The sequence below is a fragment of the Coptis chinensis genome, chromosome 8 (assembly GCF_015680905.1).
Source record: "Coptis chinensis isolate HL-2020 chromosome 8, ASM1568090v1, whole genome shotgun sequence".
Taxonomy (NCBI): Eukaryota; Viridiplantae; Streptophyta; class Magnoliopsida; order Ranunculales; family Ranunculaceae; genus Coptis; species Coptis chinensis.
The window spans coordinates 75,441,318-75,457,040 of record NC_141463.1 but is presented as its reverse complement, the minus strand read 5'-3'; the positions used below and the strand labels follow the sequence as shown (position 1 = coordinate 75,457,040).

The 15,723-nt window shown below is 33.3% G+C and overlaps 2 protein-coding genes across 2 annotated transcripts; one reads left to right on the top strand and one right to left on the bottom strand.

Moving 5' to 3' along the window:
* The first annotated feature begins 491 nt into the window (after positions 1 to 491).
* LOC147483062 (uncharacterized) lies at positions 492 to 10,505 on the top strand. The gene is made up of 10 exons (XM_086576768.1): positions 492 to 1,254; positions 1,408 to 1,597; positions 1,681 to 1,814; positions 2,335 to 2,447; positions 2,546 to 2,669; positions 3,283 to 3,438; positions 3,718 to 3,873; positions 9,858 to 9,937; positions 10,021 to 10,070; positions 10,175 to 10,505. Exons 1-10 carry the CDS (start codon positions 871 to 873, stop codon positions 10,309 to 10,311), a joined length of 1,524 nt encoding a protein of 507 aa, XP_086432894.1. The 5' UTR covers positions 492 to 870; the 3' UTR covers positions 10,312 to 10,505.
* A 348-nt stretch (positions 10,506 to 10,853) lies between these two features.
* On the bottom strand, positions 10,854 to 14,338 carry LOC147483061 (polyadenylate-binding protein RBP47B'-like). Its single transcript, XM_086579479.1, has 9 exons — positions 14,153 to 14,338; positions 13,606 to 14,078; positions 13,467 to 13,534; positions 13,236 to 13,315; positions 13,090 to 13,157; positions 12,803 to 12,932; positions 12,586 to 12,681; positions 11,442 to 11,542; positions 10,854 to 10,986 (listed from the first exon to the last, which is right to left on the bottom strand). The coding sequence occupies exons 1-9, from the start codon at positions 14,336 to 14,338 to the stop codon at positions 10,854 to 10,856; spliced, it is 1,335 nt and encodes a 444-aa protein (XP_086435605.1).
* Positions 14,339 to 15,723: the final 1,385 nt, after the last annotated feature.

Here is a 15,723-nt window from a genome sequence, read left to right as displayed (position 1 = left end):
CATTAATTGTTTGAGATTACATATATGCAATAAATTCAGGGCTCTCAAACATGTGTTTAGGAAATTATTATATGAAGATTTTGTTTGTTGAACTGTTCCTAGCGTATCAACTATCAAGAATGAAGAATATATAACAGGCAACTAACCACCATGATTTTATTATTCTTTCCCCACTTCATCTAGACAAAATTCCAGCACATGCAAATTGCCCCAAGTTTTGGCCCACTAGTACTACCACAGGGTGATCGAGTGGGGGGGAATCCTTCTTTTTCCTTTCTTGTTGTTGAAAGACGATAAGTCTGATGAACATGGGGCCATATGCACGTAGCCAAAAATGTCGAAATTCCCCAAGTTTTATCACAATAGAGACTATCTAGAAACTTTTAATATTAACAAATCGAGTCCAATATGATATTCTCAATCCTGTACACCAGAAGGCTCTAATCTTACCTATTCCAGGCCTCTGTCTCGTATGCAGAATGTGCATAAGACCATTAAACTGACAAAATGTAGGCCTTGATTGACGGATTTGATCTTGGTAAAAGCATGATTCACAAACGTACAAGTAGGCGACCTTGTATCGAATGGCTAGAAGTTACCGATCAAATGAGCTTTTCAGAGGGAGTTTGTCAATGCTACTCAATTCCTGGAGTACAGTGTCCTACTTACTTGCAAATAGAGTCAAAGATAGAAACAAACTCTTCTTCTCTAACTTCAGCTAGATATCAAACTATTCCTCCAAGTTGTGAGATTCCATCTTTACCTCACTCTCTTTAGAACTCAACTAACAAAGTTTAGAAACCTTTCAAGAAAGTGGAGAAAAATCTTCTTCTTCCACATTTGTACTTGTCCACAAATTAAAACACCAACATGAAGAAAATAACAACATGGTCTACTTTAATATGGCTCTGTATCTTCATGCTACATTCTTGTTCTCCTTCCATTGCAGAAAGCACTCCTAGATTCCCTTATTCAGTTATTAGGCCTGAATCCTTATCTGTTTTAACCGAAAACGAACTTTACGAAACAAAATACTTCACTCAAATACTTGATCATTTCAATTATCATCCTGAAAGCTACCAAACTTTTCAACAAAGATATTTGATCAATGACAAGTACTGGGATGGTTCTCAAAAGAAGGCTCCTATATTTGTTTATACTGGGAATGAAGGCGATATAGAATGGTTTGCTCAGAATACTGGCTTCATGTTTGAGACTGCACCAAAATTCAAAGCTCTTCTAGTCTTTACTGAGGTAATTATATATGGTTAAACTAATGCTATGTAACTGTATCATTTCAATGTTTTATTGGAGATTACTTTTTTTCTTTTGTAAGTCCTGTTTTATAGAAAGAAAATGTATATAGATGTTTAAACTTTAGAGGCATTCTGTTTTATTGATATCCAGCACAGATTTTATGGCAAATCAATTCCTTTTGGTGGTGACAAAAAAGTGGCTTATAGCAATTCAAGTACGCTTGGGTATTTGAGCTCGACGCAAGCACTAGCCGATTATGCTAGTTTGATTATCGACTTGAAGAAAAACTTGACTGCAGAAGATTCACCAGTGATTGTTCTTGGAGGTTCTTATGGTGGAAGTAAGTGTTCATTTTGCAAACAGAAATTCTTTTTTCTTTTAAATAATGGTTTCTTTGTTGCTAAATTTATTGTGGTTTTGCAGTGTTAGCTGCATGGTTTAGGTTGAAGTACCCCCATGTAGCTATTGGAGCCTTAGCATCTTCATCTCCAATTCTTAATTTCGATGACATTGTTTCTCCATATAGCTTCAACAACATTATCACAGAGGATTTTAAGGTACATTTTGTGTTTTATGTGTTCGCTTCTTTTTGAATTGCTTGAGGATATACAACTCTATAACCTTAGCACTTAGCAGTTACAACATTATTATACAGATTCATGCATCAAAAGAGTTTCACAGCTCATTGCAATCCAGTTAAGTTATATGCAATTCAATAATTAGACCATTGAATCAATTTCATCCACTAATCTGAGGTGCATTTTCAACCACAGTTAATAACTTTGAATATGTCAATTGTTCATAATGTGCAATGCTTCAAGATATTTTAGCTAAATAGTATGTGCTTGCATACTTGTTTTACTAAAATTTACAGCTCTAAAAGTAAAGCATGAATGCCAATAACAGCACGTCGGCATATGTAAAATATATGAGCAATAATCCTATCTTTTTTTACTTAAGAGCAATGCTATCGATAACCACGACTGTTAAACAAATTTCAAAAAGTTTCCTCGTATGCCATTTATAATTATAAATTAAGTTCGTGATATAAATTAATTTTGTTGTTGCCACTTTCAGAGCGTAAGCGAAAATTGTTACAAAGTGATCAAAGGGTCATGGAGTGAAATTGAAAATACAGCACAACAAAAAGGTGGACTTGAGTCGCTTAGAAATTCATTCAAAATATGCAAGTAAGAAATTTATTTACGTATCACTGCCTAAGTCTAGATATAGTTCTCTGACTCCCTGTATTTATGAGCTTTCCTTATTTTTGCCTCATTTGTTACAGGAACTACATTGATGTGAATTCATTAAAGGGTTGGCTAAATACTGCATTTGTTTACACAGCCATGACAGATTATCCAACTCCTTCAAATTTTCTAAATCACTTACCAGCTCATCCAGTGAAACAGGTTTGAAGAACTTTCTTTGTAATGCAAAAGTAAATTAAAAATACTTTAAAAACTGCTTGGAGTCAACTATAGTTGACCAACGTTCAAGAAATTAACTGATGTTTCAAACTAATACTAAACATATGTCATTGAAGACCTAATTAATCATCATCCTTCTAGTTGTCTTTCAAAACTTAACCTTTGAAAAAAAAAAAAAAAAAAAACTAAACTTAACCTTTGATTGTAGATAAATCTTTTCCGAAATAGTCTAGTTGGTAAAATTGGTAAAAGTGACCCAATACTGACTTTAATCATATTTCCATTTGATGTATTATCACCCATTACGCTGGACCACAAGCTATCAGTAATAAAGTCTAATTTACATGTGATTTTCATATGATGATATGAACAATAAGCCTGTCAACCTCTACTGTGTAAGAAAGAAAGCATGTTTTATAGCGCAAGATATGCCCTAATACGCCAAAGAAACATTAACTTTGGCATAATATTATATTTATACAAGTGTCATCATTCTCAAGATTATAGAATAGTAGTATTTCGATGATTATTGACAGAGGTACTACAACTGGCAGCTATAAATCTATTAATGAATTTTGACAATTATCTGATTCAGATGTGCAACGCGATTGACGATCCAATGGCAGGAAATAACACATTTGCTAAGTTGTATGGTGCAGCGAACATCTATTATAATTACACGGGCAACGCTACCTGTTTTAATCTTAACGATAATTCTGATCCTCACGACCTTGGTGGCTGGCAATGGCAGGTATCACATATAATTTATTATCTTGCTTATATATATACAAATAAATAAATGTAAATAAATTTTTGATATGGACCTCAGGCCGAGCCAAGTCTGCCTTCCAAGGTTCATTGGCAAAGCCCATCGCCGCCCAAGCTCCGCACTGAATGGACCACAGAATTGATCATTACATCAACTAAAATCTGTTTAGAGATTGCTTAAATGTGACATAGCTTGTAGTAAACCAATCATTTGTAGGAGGCATGTCTGATTTTCTGATCCATATGATTTTGGTTCATACAGGCATGTACAGAGATGATTCTACTGACAGAAGGTAACAATGAGGAAAGCATATTTCCTGCCTCTCAGTGGAACTATACTGACCGAGCCTCTAACTGCAACACTGACTATGGGGTTGAGCCCAGGCGGCATTGGATTACAACCGAATTCGGTGGCCATGTAAGTATCAGTCCTACTGTCCTAGGTCCATTTCTTTCTGGCCTGAATAGAATCCTGAATACTGGGCCTCTATAAAGTAAAATTGGGCCCTGGTGTAAGGTCTTATTCGGCCTGGCTAGATTAAATCTGAATATCGGACCTAAGTAACTGGGCTGAGACCTGAGAGCCTAATTTTCAAAAAAAAAAATCACCCCAAGTCCACTTGAATTTTAATTTCGCCCTTAAGTCTAAAAATACGGGCTGACATCACTATATAAATTTAAATTTTCATATGTAAAATATTATGTAAATTTATATTTTCATATAAAAATTTAATTTTAGATATGTAATTTTAAATTTTTAAATGTAAATTTAAATTTGCATAGGTAAATTTATATTTAAATTTAAATTTTCATATAATGACATCAGCTCGGTTTGTCCTTAAGCCGAAATTATAAGTAAAAAATAATGACGGGGTTGTCAATGACTTTTGATAACCCGATAACCGATTCAAACCAAACCGATAAAAAATGGGTTGGATTTTGGTAATTTGGTTTGCCCCCCACCACCGAACCAATAAGATATTGGGTTGGTTTTGGGTTTGCCCTCTACCGAACCGATAAGATGACATTTTAGTAATATTTATGATTAATTTTGTATATGTTTATCAATTGTGTGACAAAATTAATCGATTTAATTTATGATTTAATTGATTTTTTAGTTTTCGGTTAGAGTCGGTTCGGTTTCGGGGTGCAATATATCTTATTGGTTTGGTTTCAGGTTTCTAATTTTTTTATCGGTTTGGGTTTGGATTTTTCAGAACCCGACCCAAACCGATCCATTGACAGCCCTACGTATGATGATGTCAGCCCAATTTTGAACTTATGGCGAAATTATTATTGGGTTTTGTCATTAGGCCATAATCTTTGGATCTGACACATGTTAGATATTGGCTTCCTAGCTTCTAGCCAGGACCAAAATATCACCGATATATCTCGGTTTTTTAGGTACTCGATATGGATATATTGTGATATATCGGATGGATATATTGACACATTTTGTATCCAATATATATCAATATATATTGACTGATATATCAAATATAGATCGTTGACTTTGACCAATCTTTAACCGATTTTTTTAATATATCAACGATATTTCCTATATAATTGTCGATATTTCAATTATTTTTGATATATCGATTTACAAAACAAAATTTTGACCGGTCAACAAAAGAATATATATCTACCGATATATTAATATATCCGATATATATCGTTTTTGGCCATGGTTTATAGAACAATACTACTCCACCAGACTTGAGTTGAATCATTAGTACCGTTATAATTTCTTTTCGTGGGAATCTGTTTTACCTAAACAATGTGGCCCTGTTTGGCAGCATGAATTGCCCAACCTGTAGAAGGAATAAGGCCCTGTATAATAGGTCCTAGTGTTTGGCCCGGTTCATTTTATGAATTGGGGCCACAACTAATGAGTAGGGTATAAACGGGATAGATTGTAAAACTAGAAAAAACGTGTATAGTGGATCTTTGGGTTTAGGTGAGATACCGTAATACACAAGAGAAATACAGGAGAAAGAAAACATCCTTTTATTATTCATTCGAGTTATACACTCAAAAGATCGAACCTTCTTCTTCACCCACTCATTTTCTTCTCTCACAAATTCTTTCTTTCACCTTTCCAAATTAAAATTAGAGATCAGAAACAGGAGGAGCAAGCAAAAAAAAAAAAAAATAAACGGTCTATGACTTCTTTTTCTTCACCGTCTCCATTCTGATCGACCTACCACCGTTTTGATTTTTCCATGAAATTATGTTGAATTGAAGTTTGATTTTTCTTTTTGAAGTTACTGATATGGGTTTTCTTTGGTCGATTTGTATGGGTTTTATATACATTATATATATATATATATATATATATATATATATATATATATATATATATATATATATTTTTTTTTTTTTTTTTTTTAATTTTGGGGGATTTTTATTCCATTGGGAGAGTTGGAAAAAAAAAACAATGAAAAACAGTACGAGACAATCCCTCTAAAGTAAAAGGGACCAAACAGTTTCTAGAGTAATTACTTTTGGAGTATCCACCACTTGTTTTCCATACCCTAAACATGGTCAAGTACTACCGAATTTCACGTGGCCAAATAGAGCCTAAATGCCCATGCGGCCATGCCTACCTTTGAGCTGGGTATTGGGGTTAGCATATTGTGAGGAGTGTGAGACTGTGAGGTACCCTAAGATATTGAGATGTATCATGTCACATTCAATTTTTAACAAAATCGGAAAAAACAATATTTGTTTCCGAATCTTCGATTTTTGAGGTGTGATGCACTCTCAATTTTCAAAATATCACATTATCCGTTTAATTATTCCAATAATATGAAACTAATAAAAATTTAAAATAAACCAAAGTCATTTTCAGTACAAAAATTTACAAATATGATTAAGCAACTCCTCAAATATAATTGCAACAAAAACAACTTTTATCTCGACTCTATTACAACTTATTATAGTAAAAACCAAACAACAATCTTTCTTGGAACGTTAATGTAAGCCACATGTAATAATAAACCTTTTTCAACACTAGTCATGTCAAAACTTATCGACTATGTTCATTTTATGAACACACCCGATAAACAAACATGCAAATCGGATCAACATTATAAATAATGCTGGTATGAGTAGCCCTAAAATACAAATCATATTTATACATATATGTACACAATTAATAAAACAGTTAGTTCCTCCATCAAAGCGTCTTAACTTCCAATTAATATTACAACATCCATACGTACAATAATTTAAGGCAGATAGTTCCTCCATTGAGGCGCTTTAGCCTCCAATTCAACAATAATAAAACATTTAGTTCCTCCATCGAAGTGTCTTAGCTTCAAATTAGATCAATTGCATTTAACAATAACTAAATAACAAAAAAAGTAAAACTTATTTTATACTTACACTAGTGTAGGCCTGATCACATAGTGGGTTATACCTGCATAAATAATTAATTCTACCCGCCATTCTGCAAAACCATTGTGACTGCAAATAAAATACTATATAACAAAATATATCATATTCATAATTTCATTCATCTCATCAAACCAAAGAGAAACAATCTCCACAACAAATTTCGCAACCATAGTCAACCATTTATTATAGATTTAATGTACACTTTACCATATCATCATAATTATTATTTTAAGTGTCCCTAAGATCACGTCGTCTCTATGTTTTACCTAGTATCCTGTCTACCACAATCGTTCCCCTCAATCAAGCCGACTATGCACATCCGCATGCCTCTTACACATAATGGAACCACTCCGTGCATAGTTACCCTAAACGGGATGTCGCATACCAGGTAACCCCACACGGACACCAAAACTATGTGAGTAAGCCTTTATTAGGCATAATATATCGCGTGTCTCGTTATGAATTGGCGACGAAATAGTCAAAACCATCATTTGGCTACAAGGGCTTCAAGTTCCCTTAAATTCACGTTATCTTAAAAAGACAACTTTTATATTTATCACAAGAATTGTGGTAGCTAAGAGCTAGGATTTTGCGTTCTAAAATTTCTAAGTGACACTTTAACTTGTCAACAGAAAGTCCAACTAAGTATCCACATTTAAACATGTTTCAAATTTATCAAAGACATTGTCATATTATTTCATAGCAATGCAATCATAAATATAACGTCAACTTTATTTACATAACCATTCCTCAAAAATATTGCATAGAGGACGCACATCTTAAAATCTCAATAATATTATATTATTAATAAAGGGAGTCGGAATGGCTAGAAGAATGCAATATAACACTATAACACACCATAACATTGGTAATTAATTAATATAACATCCTTTAAATGTCCTGAATAATCATAAAAAAATGTTGTAGATCACTATATAACATTTATTACAGCAACTTTAATATTTATAGAAATGACATTAAGGTTCAGAAGAGCTACAACACCCTCATTAATAGGGTAGGGACGGGTCGGGTTCGGGTCAGATATGGCTATATCCGAATCCGAACCCAAATAGTTTGACAATATCCAAACCTGAATCTGAATCAAACCAAAATTTTCAATCCGAACCCGACTTGAATCCAAATCGAACCCGACCGACCCGATATGATAACACTAAAAATTCAAAAAAAAATGCCAAAAAATATATCCGAACCTAACCCAAATAAATAAACAAATATGAAAATTGACCCAAACCCGAACTATTCGGATTTGGGTCAAACCCAGCCCTATTCCCTGCCCTACTCATTAATAATTAGAGAATTACATACTACAGTAACATAACAGTGCATATCATTAAAAATGCTACAGTATGCGTTACAGTACACAATATATTTACTATTGTTACAATACGCGCTACAGTTCAATGCTACAGTACACATTATATTTACTAGTGCTACACTATGCAATACAGTGCATATTCATATCATTCAGCAAAGTATAAAATAACTACAAGACAGATTCAATCACATTTTCATAAAAACAATAATGATTAGAATACCAATTACATTTTCATAAAACAATAATTATTAGAACACTTACGCACAGATTTATATACAACATTTAACAAAAAGAACAACATAATTGACTTAAAAGCAAAAATCGTTGTATTTCATCTAACAAGCATCATGGTACACCAGGATAAATCAAATCGATTTCTTAACCATTAATGAAAGTCTATCCATATCCTTAAATTAAAACTAATACCTAAGTAAGCCGACAAAAGTCAAATGGTTTCGCATACAAAAATAGCATATATATGAAATTAAAAGATTACCCAAATACAATAGCATGTGTTAAATAGAAAAATCAATCCTATAATCATGTTCATCCATGCACAACAACAAATAAATCATTTCTTCTATAATATCAAGTTAATATATATTACCACACAAAAATAATGGTTACTCACCTCTTGTATCCACAAAAAGAATATGTATAATATAAATCACGTTACATCACGCCAAAAATCCGATCCAAAGCTAGCTAAGAGATGCACAAATCTGCCTTTTCTCCTTCTTCTTTTTTAGTTAATTTGTTTAGTTCTAAGCAAAAACCTTATTTTCTTAAAACCCTAAATTTATGAGAAATTATTTCCATTCCAAAGAATTCTCTACCATATTTTATGCTTAACTTTAAGAAATTTTCCTTTTTACCAAATATCTCTATTCATAAATATAGAATATTATTCTCTATTAAAAGTACTCTATTTATTATATACTTTATATTAACATCTCTTTTGAAAACTTTCTAAATATTAAAAATCTCTACAAAAACTTAAAATTCAAAACACTAAATTTCTTTAATACAAATTTCAAAAATATTCTCTTGTTTTCCCTCCTTTCTCATTCTATAATAAAAGTCAAACCAAATTTTTTAGCACATTGACCATGCATTAAATATTTAATCCAAAAATACTAAATATTGTAAAATAATAATGTACAAAAAAAATAGGAATTTTACATATCACGTATCATGTATATGAGAGGGGTTCTATGGGCATATTTTATAAAAACACGTAAACAAACTCAAAATCGTTAAAGTATTTATAAGTTTTAGATTAGGCTAATTTTTTTACAAAAAAAAAACATAATATAATATAAAAAATCGTGAAATTGAACTGTCCCCAAATTTTTTAATTTGTTGGCTACATTTGATGGGGTTACAAATTTTGTATTTGAATAATTTTTTGTGACAATGTTTAAAATAGTTAGAAGATCTTATGTACAAAAAATTAGTCAAATCTAAAACTTAGAAATGTCCTAACAATCATAAGTTTGTTTACTTGTTTTTGAAATATATGTCCCAAGAACCCCTCTGATCACACGTATATACATTAGTTTGAACCAGGCTCTAATTCCTTCAATTATAATTGCAATGCTTTGTTTTATGCTCTTAAATTAATCTCACATATACATTAGAAATGTAAGTGCATGTTGAAATGTCAGGATATCAAGATGGTTCTGAAACGTTTTGGGAGCAACATCATATTTTTCAATGGCTTAAGAGATCCTTGGAGTGGTGGAGGGTATTTATATTATATAACCTCTTTCGTCTCACCATTATTTCAGGCACACACACAATTGGTTATTAATTTTTCTTTGCTTATAGGGTTCTAAAGAGTATTTCAAAGAGTCTCATTGCCATAGTTGCAAAAGAAGGTAATAACTACTCAGCATTTCTTCCTACAAATATCTTTTAATTTGTTAGTGTTGCACTTTTTGTGACATGCAATTATATGATCGTTCTTGTTACTCTATAACAGGAGCTCACCATGTAGACTTAAGATTTTCAACTAAGGATGATCCAGAATGGCTCAAAGACGTGAGAAAGAAAGAGATCAAGATAATATCAAATTGGCTAACAAAATATTATCATGACCTATCCCAGCTAGCTATGTAAATCCCCTGCTCTATAGTCTATGTATACGTTCTTATACCCGGTACCATAAGCTTCTAAGATTTTGTGTGGCGGTCCCTTCTTTTATTACCAATTGTACATTTATTATTCAAACTAGCAAGATGCACGTGCTATGCACACGATGTCAAACAAAACTTAAAGAAGAGTGTAAATATAATTTGCTTAACACCTTTCTTATTTGGTAACCAACTCGGGGGGGAGGGGAGGGGAGGGGAGGAAATTGATGTACTGTTCGAAATTGTGTTTATAGTTGATAAATTTTCTTGTTGAGGGAATGAACTTAACATTTAAAGAAGGATATAGGTAAGCGTCTTGCTCTTCAATATTGTATACCTGAATTTTGCAAGTTAACTAACACCATTTATTCAAATTGTAAGAAACATAAAGCTTCATCGAAGATGTATAATTTGAACTCCATAAAGATGTATATTCATCTTACTCGCAGAAGTTTAGGTAAAGGGAAACACAATCCTATAAAGAAAGCAGACGGGCTAGGCTTGTTATGAGGGTGTCAAGGTTTTCAACTATAATGGTTGCCCCACCATTGCACTTCCAGGGACCTCAAAGTAAGCAGCATTTTGACCTATCAAAATTAGAAGTTCATAATAATTTGAGACAAACCAGATAAGAATTTCCTTGTAAAGACACCAAAGTTGCCTTCAAAATAAGAAAGACCACCAGAAGGATTTAACCAGAATACAAACTGCACACGGGTTAAGGTTGTTGTGACTTGTGAGACAGTGAGAGTGTTTTCTATAATAAAGGTTGCCCCACCATGGCATTTTCATGGACAACCAAGTAATAAAGTAGCATTTATTCTATCAAAATAAGAAGTTCTCAATTAATAGAGAAACCAGATCAAGATTTCCTAGCAACCATGCCAATAAGAAAAACCACCAGAATCAGTAGGCTAAGCTTGTTGATAGAGTGCTGAAGTTTTCAACCACAAAGGTCGCCCAACCATAGCACTTCCATGGACGGCCAAATATGCATAATTTAACATGGCATATAAGGAGTTAACAATGAGTGTAGATTTAGACACAAACCATGAAGTAAATAGTAGACCTGATTGAATAAAGTTATGAAAGCTGACAAAAGGAGAAAAAACTGACTTGTCAACGTTAGGTGTAGCCAACGGATCATATAGTTCTTCTTTCTGCTCCACAGATGGGACAACACCTGCCATAGCTACCATCTCTTGTGTGCCTTCCGCCTGAAAATGTCTTGAGAACAGTTAGGTTACCAATGGAATTATATTCATGTATATTATACTTTCATGACTTACATAATTTAAATTTAAAAGGATGAAACAAGGCTCATCTTAAAGAAAATTAAAATGTACAGATGCAAAAAATAATATATAGAGTCCAAAAATCAATAGATAATTTCTTCCATCATTTAGTCCTCCTTTGTTTGAATCTAGTATCACACACCTAATTTAAATTGACACGGGTACACATACCAATCCGACACCGATACAAAGTGTCCGATATGGTGAAGAACCAAAAATTAGGTATATCACATACAATACGTGTGTGTCATGTTTGACACAAACACATGGATACATATCTGACATGGATTATTTTTAAAATATGGAGTGTCCATAATATATAGACGCACACCAATTCTCGAGTGTTTCATAAACCTATAAATAAGAAGTAACACTAATAATCAAATTTTTAGGCCAATCAAACACATGCCAAAAAAATTCTCTAAAGAAGCGTTGAACATAAGGATTATTTGACAAATTAAGTGTTTGCAATATCTTGCCTGTTGAGGATACCGCCCATATCTCGCATATAACCATATGCATCATAGCCTTGCCCATAACCATAATAAGCACCATTCCACTGATGGGGATCTGATGGCTGAGCCCAGACGCCCGGCTGATCATGTAATTTGGACAGTAAAACATCGGTCAATGGCCATGTAAAAATGGAACTCCAACATTTTTGAACAGTATTTGGCAAGTTAAAAATCAAGAAAAGAACTTTGAAGGAAGTCGGGGTAATTGTGAGGAATGTGACAATAAAACATCATGCACTTGTTGCTTTGAAACTCGCCAGGGAATAAATCTTTCAAATCCTCAATCTCCTCAAAATGTTCATAAGTATGGAAATAGTTATAGTAAACAAAATTCACAGGTTTATCTAAGAATAAAACGTTATAGAGTTCATCCTCACACCATATATGCACAAATAGAAATCTAATTCAAGGCCCTCCCTATTCAATAGCAAGCATATATCATAGATTTACCTGTTTAGCTGTCATACTTCTACCCCATGAAAGGCGTACGGTTTGCTGGCCAATCATAGTTCCATTCAATCTCTGTATTGCTACTTCCTTGATTGCCTAGACAGAAAAACATAGATTTAAAACCTTAAATACTAACAAATAGATAAAAGAAATTGAATATTAATGAATGTAAATGACCATTCTGACTGATCACCAATGCAGAAATACAATATTATACCCTTAAATTGCTAATAGCAAAAAGAAAAGAATAATGTGCTAAAAGTAGCATGCTTCTAATGTTTAGAATTTGGAAGTCACAAGCAAGCAATTGACAATAGCTAAAGTCTAAAACGAAACAAAACAAGGTACTACATAAATTAATCAATAAACAAATATAAGAAAATATAAATTAAAGCAAAATAAAACCGGGTAATACAATGAAAAGGGGGATTCAAATATACCTAGTTCCAAACCATACAAAGCCGCATCCTTTACCTGGTATTGTTTTTGCATAGACAAGATCACCAAACTGCGTAAATATTTGCCTCAGTTCCTCCTCCTCGTGACATTCGGTCCGCACCACCAACGAATATCTACAGTAGAAATAAGACAATCATTAACTTTTAAAGATGGGAATGAAATTCATTCAGAATATCTTTACCTTGACTTACTGTTGTGTTGGTAATATCATTGTCTATAGCTGGAAATGGCTGCACTACCGCAGTGTTGAAAGCAGGTGTTGGATATACTGCTGCCACAAACAAATTGAGAAATTAGAGAATAAATTTTACTTGTAAGTCTGTCCACAACCATAAACCATCCACTAACGATCTCTAAGGCACAAACTGTGCAATGGACAGCTGTGCACAATGCTTATCTTTTTTTTTTTCGGTACAGCGGACAGTTGAGTACTATGCATATCTGCAAACTATGTAGGACCATTTTCAAGCAGAACTTAGCACCAATAACTCTAATGTTCAATACAACATAAACACCAATATAGCACTAGTAGCGTTTCTTTCTTAGGAAAAAGATTCTTACCTTTCGGTGCAAGATAACGGTTCTTGGAAACCAAGAGCCTTCTTTGGAGCACGATTGGCCCGCTTTGAGCAATACACCCCATTCATTTCACTCATAGCACGGTTCCTTTCCATTTCATCAGAAAATTTAACAAATCCATAACCCTTAGAACGACCAGTATTAGGATTAGTCACCACCTTAGCACATCTAACAGACGGATGCTGAGCTCGAAAAGTCTTTTGTAATAAATAATCCGTAACGTCCGATGCTAAATCCCCAACAAAAATAGAATGCTCGGGTCCTACATCAGGACATCTTTCTCCAATCCCAAAAGATGCCCAATTCAATCTAAATGGTTGGTCAGTCCCAGGCATTAGTGTATCATTATATGTTTGCAAAACTCGTTCCGCTGCCCCATGAGAAGCAAACTCCACAAAACCGTAACCCTCAGGCTGTTGCGTAATCTTGTTAGGTATGATTTTTATTGACATCACCTACCAACATACTAAATATTAATTAAAACACAAAAAGATGAAATAAAAGAAGATGGGCATTGAGTTCTTTTTACCTCTCCAAAGGTGAGCAAAGCAAGTATTGAAGTAATTTTCTTCACCCAAGATTGAAGATCACCAATCCAAAGAGTTCTTATTTCTTCAAGAGTAGTTGGTTGGTAGTTATGATGATTGTAATTACTTGTTGGTGGTAATCGACCATGTTGTCGCTTTGTTATGCTCCTCCTCCACTCATCGTCCATTCTTTTTGCTGGCTTTATGCTTTGTGAATCAAAGATTGATAAAATGTAAGGAAGAGAATATGCAACTTGACAAAGTAGAAAATAGTGCATTCCTTTCAATGCGCATGTGCTCTGCTGATTTAACTCAATGCTTCTAATCCATTCGGATCACCAGCGATAGATGGTTACTTTTTTTTTTTCTTTGGTCTTACGGGGGATTTTGGACAAAATTTGCAACCTCTTCGTCGAGCTTTGTTGAGCAGTCAGTTGCTTCATTTTTCTTTTTCGGGTACTCTTAGAATATCCGCCTTTTAGTCGCCCTTCTTTTTCTCTGTTTCTATGCTCAATTAGCCGTCTTGTTGACCTCCTTTATTTTTTTTAGGTGGGAGAGGGCTTCTAAGAGATTCTATGTGAGACAAACAAGGGGTAAGCATCGATTTTAGGCTTCTGTTCTAGTTCCAGGATGTGGGAGAGAATGGAAAAGAGTCGGTTCCTATTCTCTGATTAGACTTTTCTTTTGCTGAACCTCTTATTAAATAACCCAATTATTACTAATTAAATGGCATTAATAGTAAGGCGTACAATTGAGAATGGCGTGGATTTGGTTTTCTAATATACTACCACATGAAAAGACTGATTGGTTCTATTTAAAGGTGTTAAACAATTTTTTTATTTAAGGACAATATCGGTACTTAAAATTTATAAAGACATAAAAAGACAAAGTAGTCCTCATTAATAAATATCTAGACATCTGATTTTATTATTCATCAAGGGTATTATGCGTCAGAAAAAATCCCGGATGAATTTAAGAGGCCACGATCATTATAGGTCATTATAGGCTATACTAATAAGGATATTTTTAATCTCGATATTTATAAACAAATCAACTCATCCAATCAAAACATATATTTTTTTGATTGGATGGAACTGAATGAAGAAATACTAAATTGGCCCATATTGAATTTAGAACTTTGGTTTTTGCCAGAATTTGTGTTACTTTATCATGCATATAAGATTCAACCACGGATCATACCAATAAATTTACTTCTTTTAAAATTAAATATAAATCAAAATTTTAGTAAAAATATCAACGAAAAAAAAAAATGTTCGTGTATCATCTAATAAAAAAAAATTGCTTGAATTTGGATTAGAGAATAGAAATCAAGAAGAAAAAACAAATAACGATCAGGAAATCTTGGATCAACTGCACAAAACCAAAATAATATTGTATTGGATCCATATTCATCAAGAAAAAAAAAATGAAAGAAGCTTTTGGGGTATCGGACATTCAAAAACGTAGAAACAAAAAGCAATCTAAGAACAAAGATAGCAATGAGCTAGATTTATTCCCCGAAAGGATATTTTATTTTTCAACCGAGATGGGAACATTCTTTTAACCAAAAAAT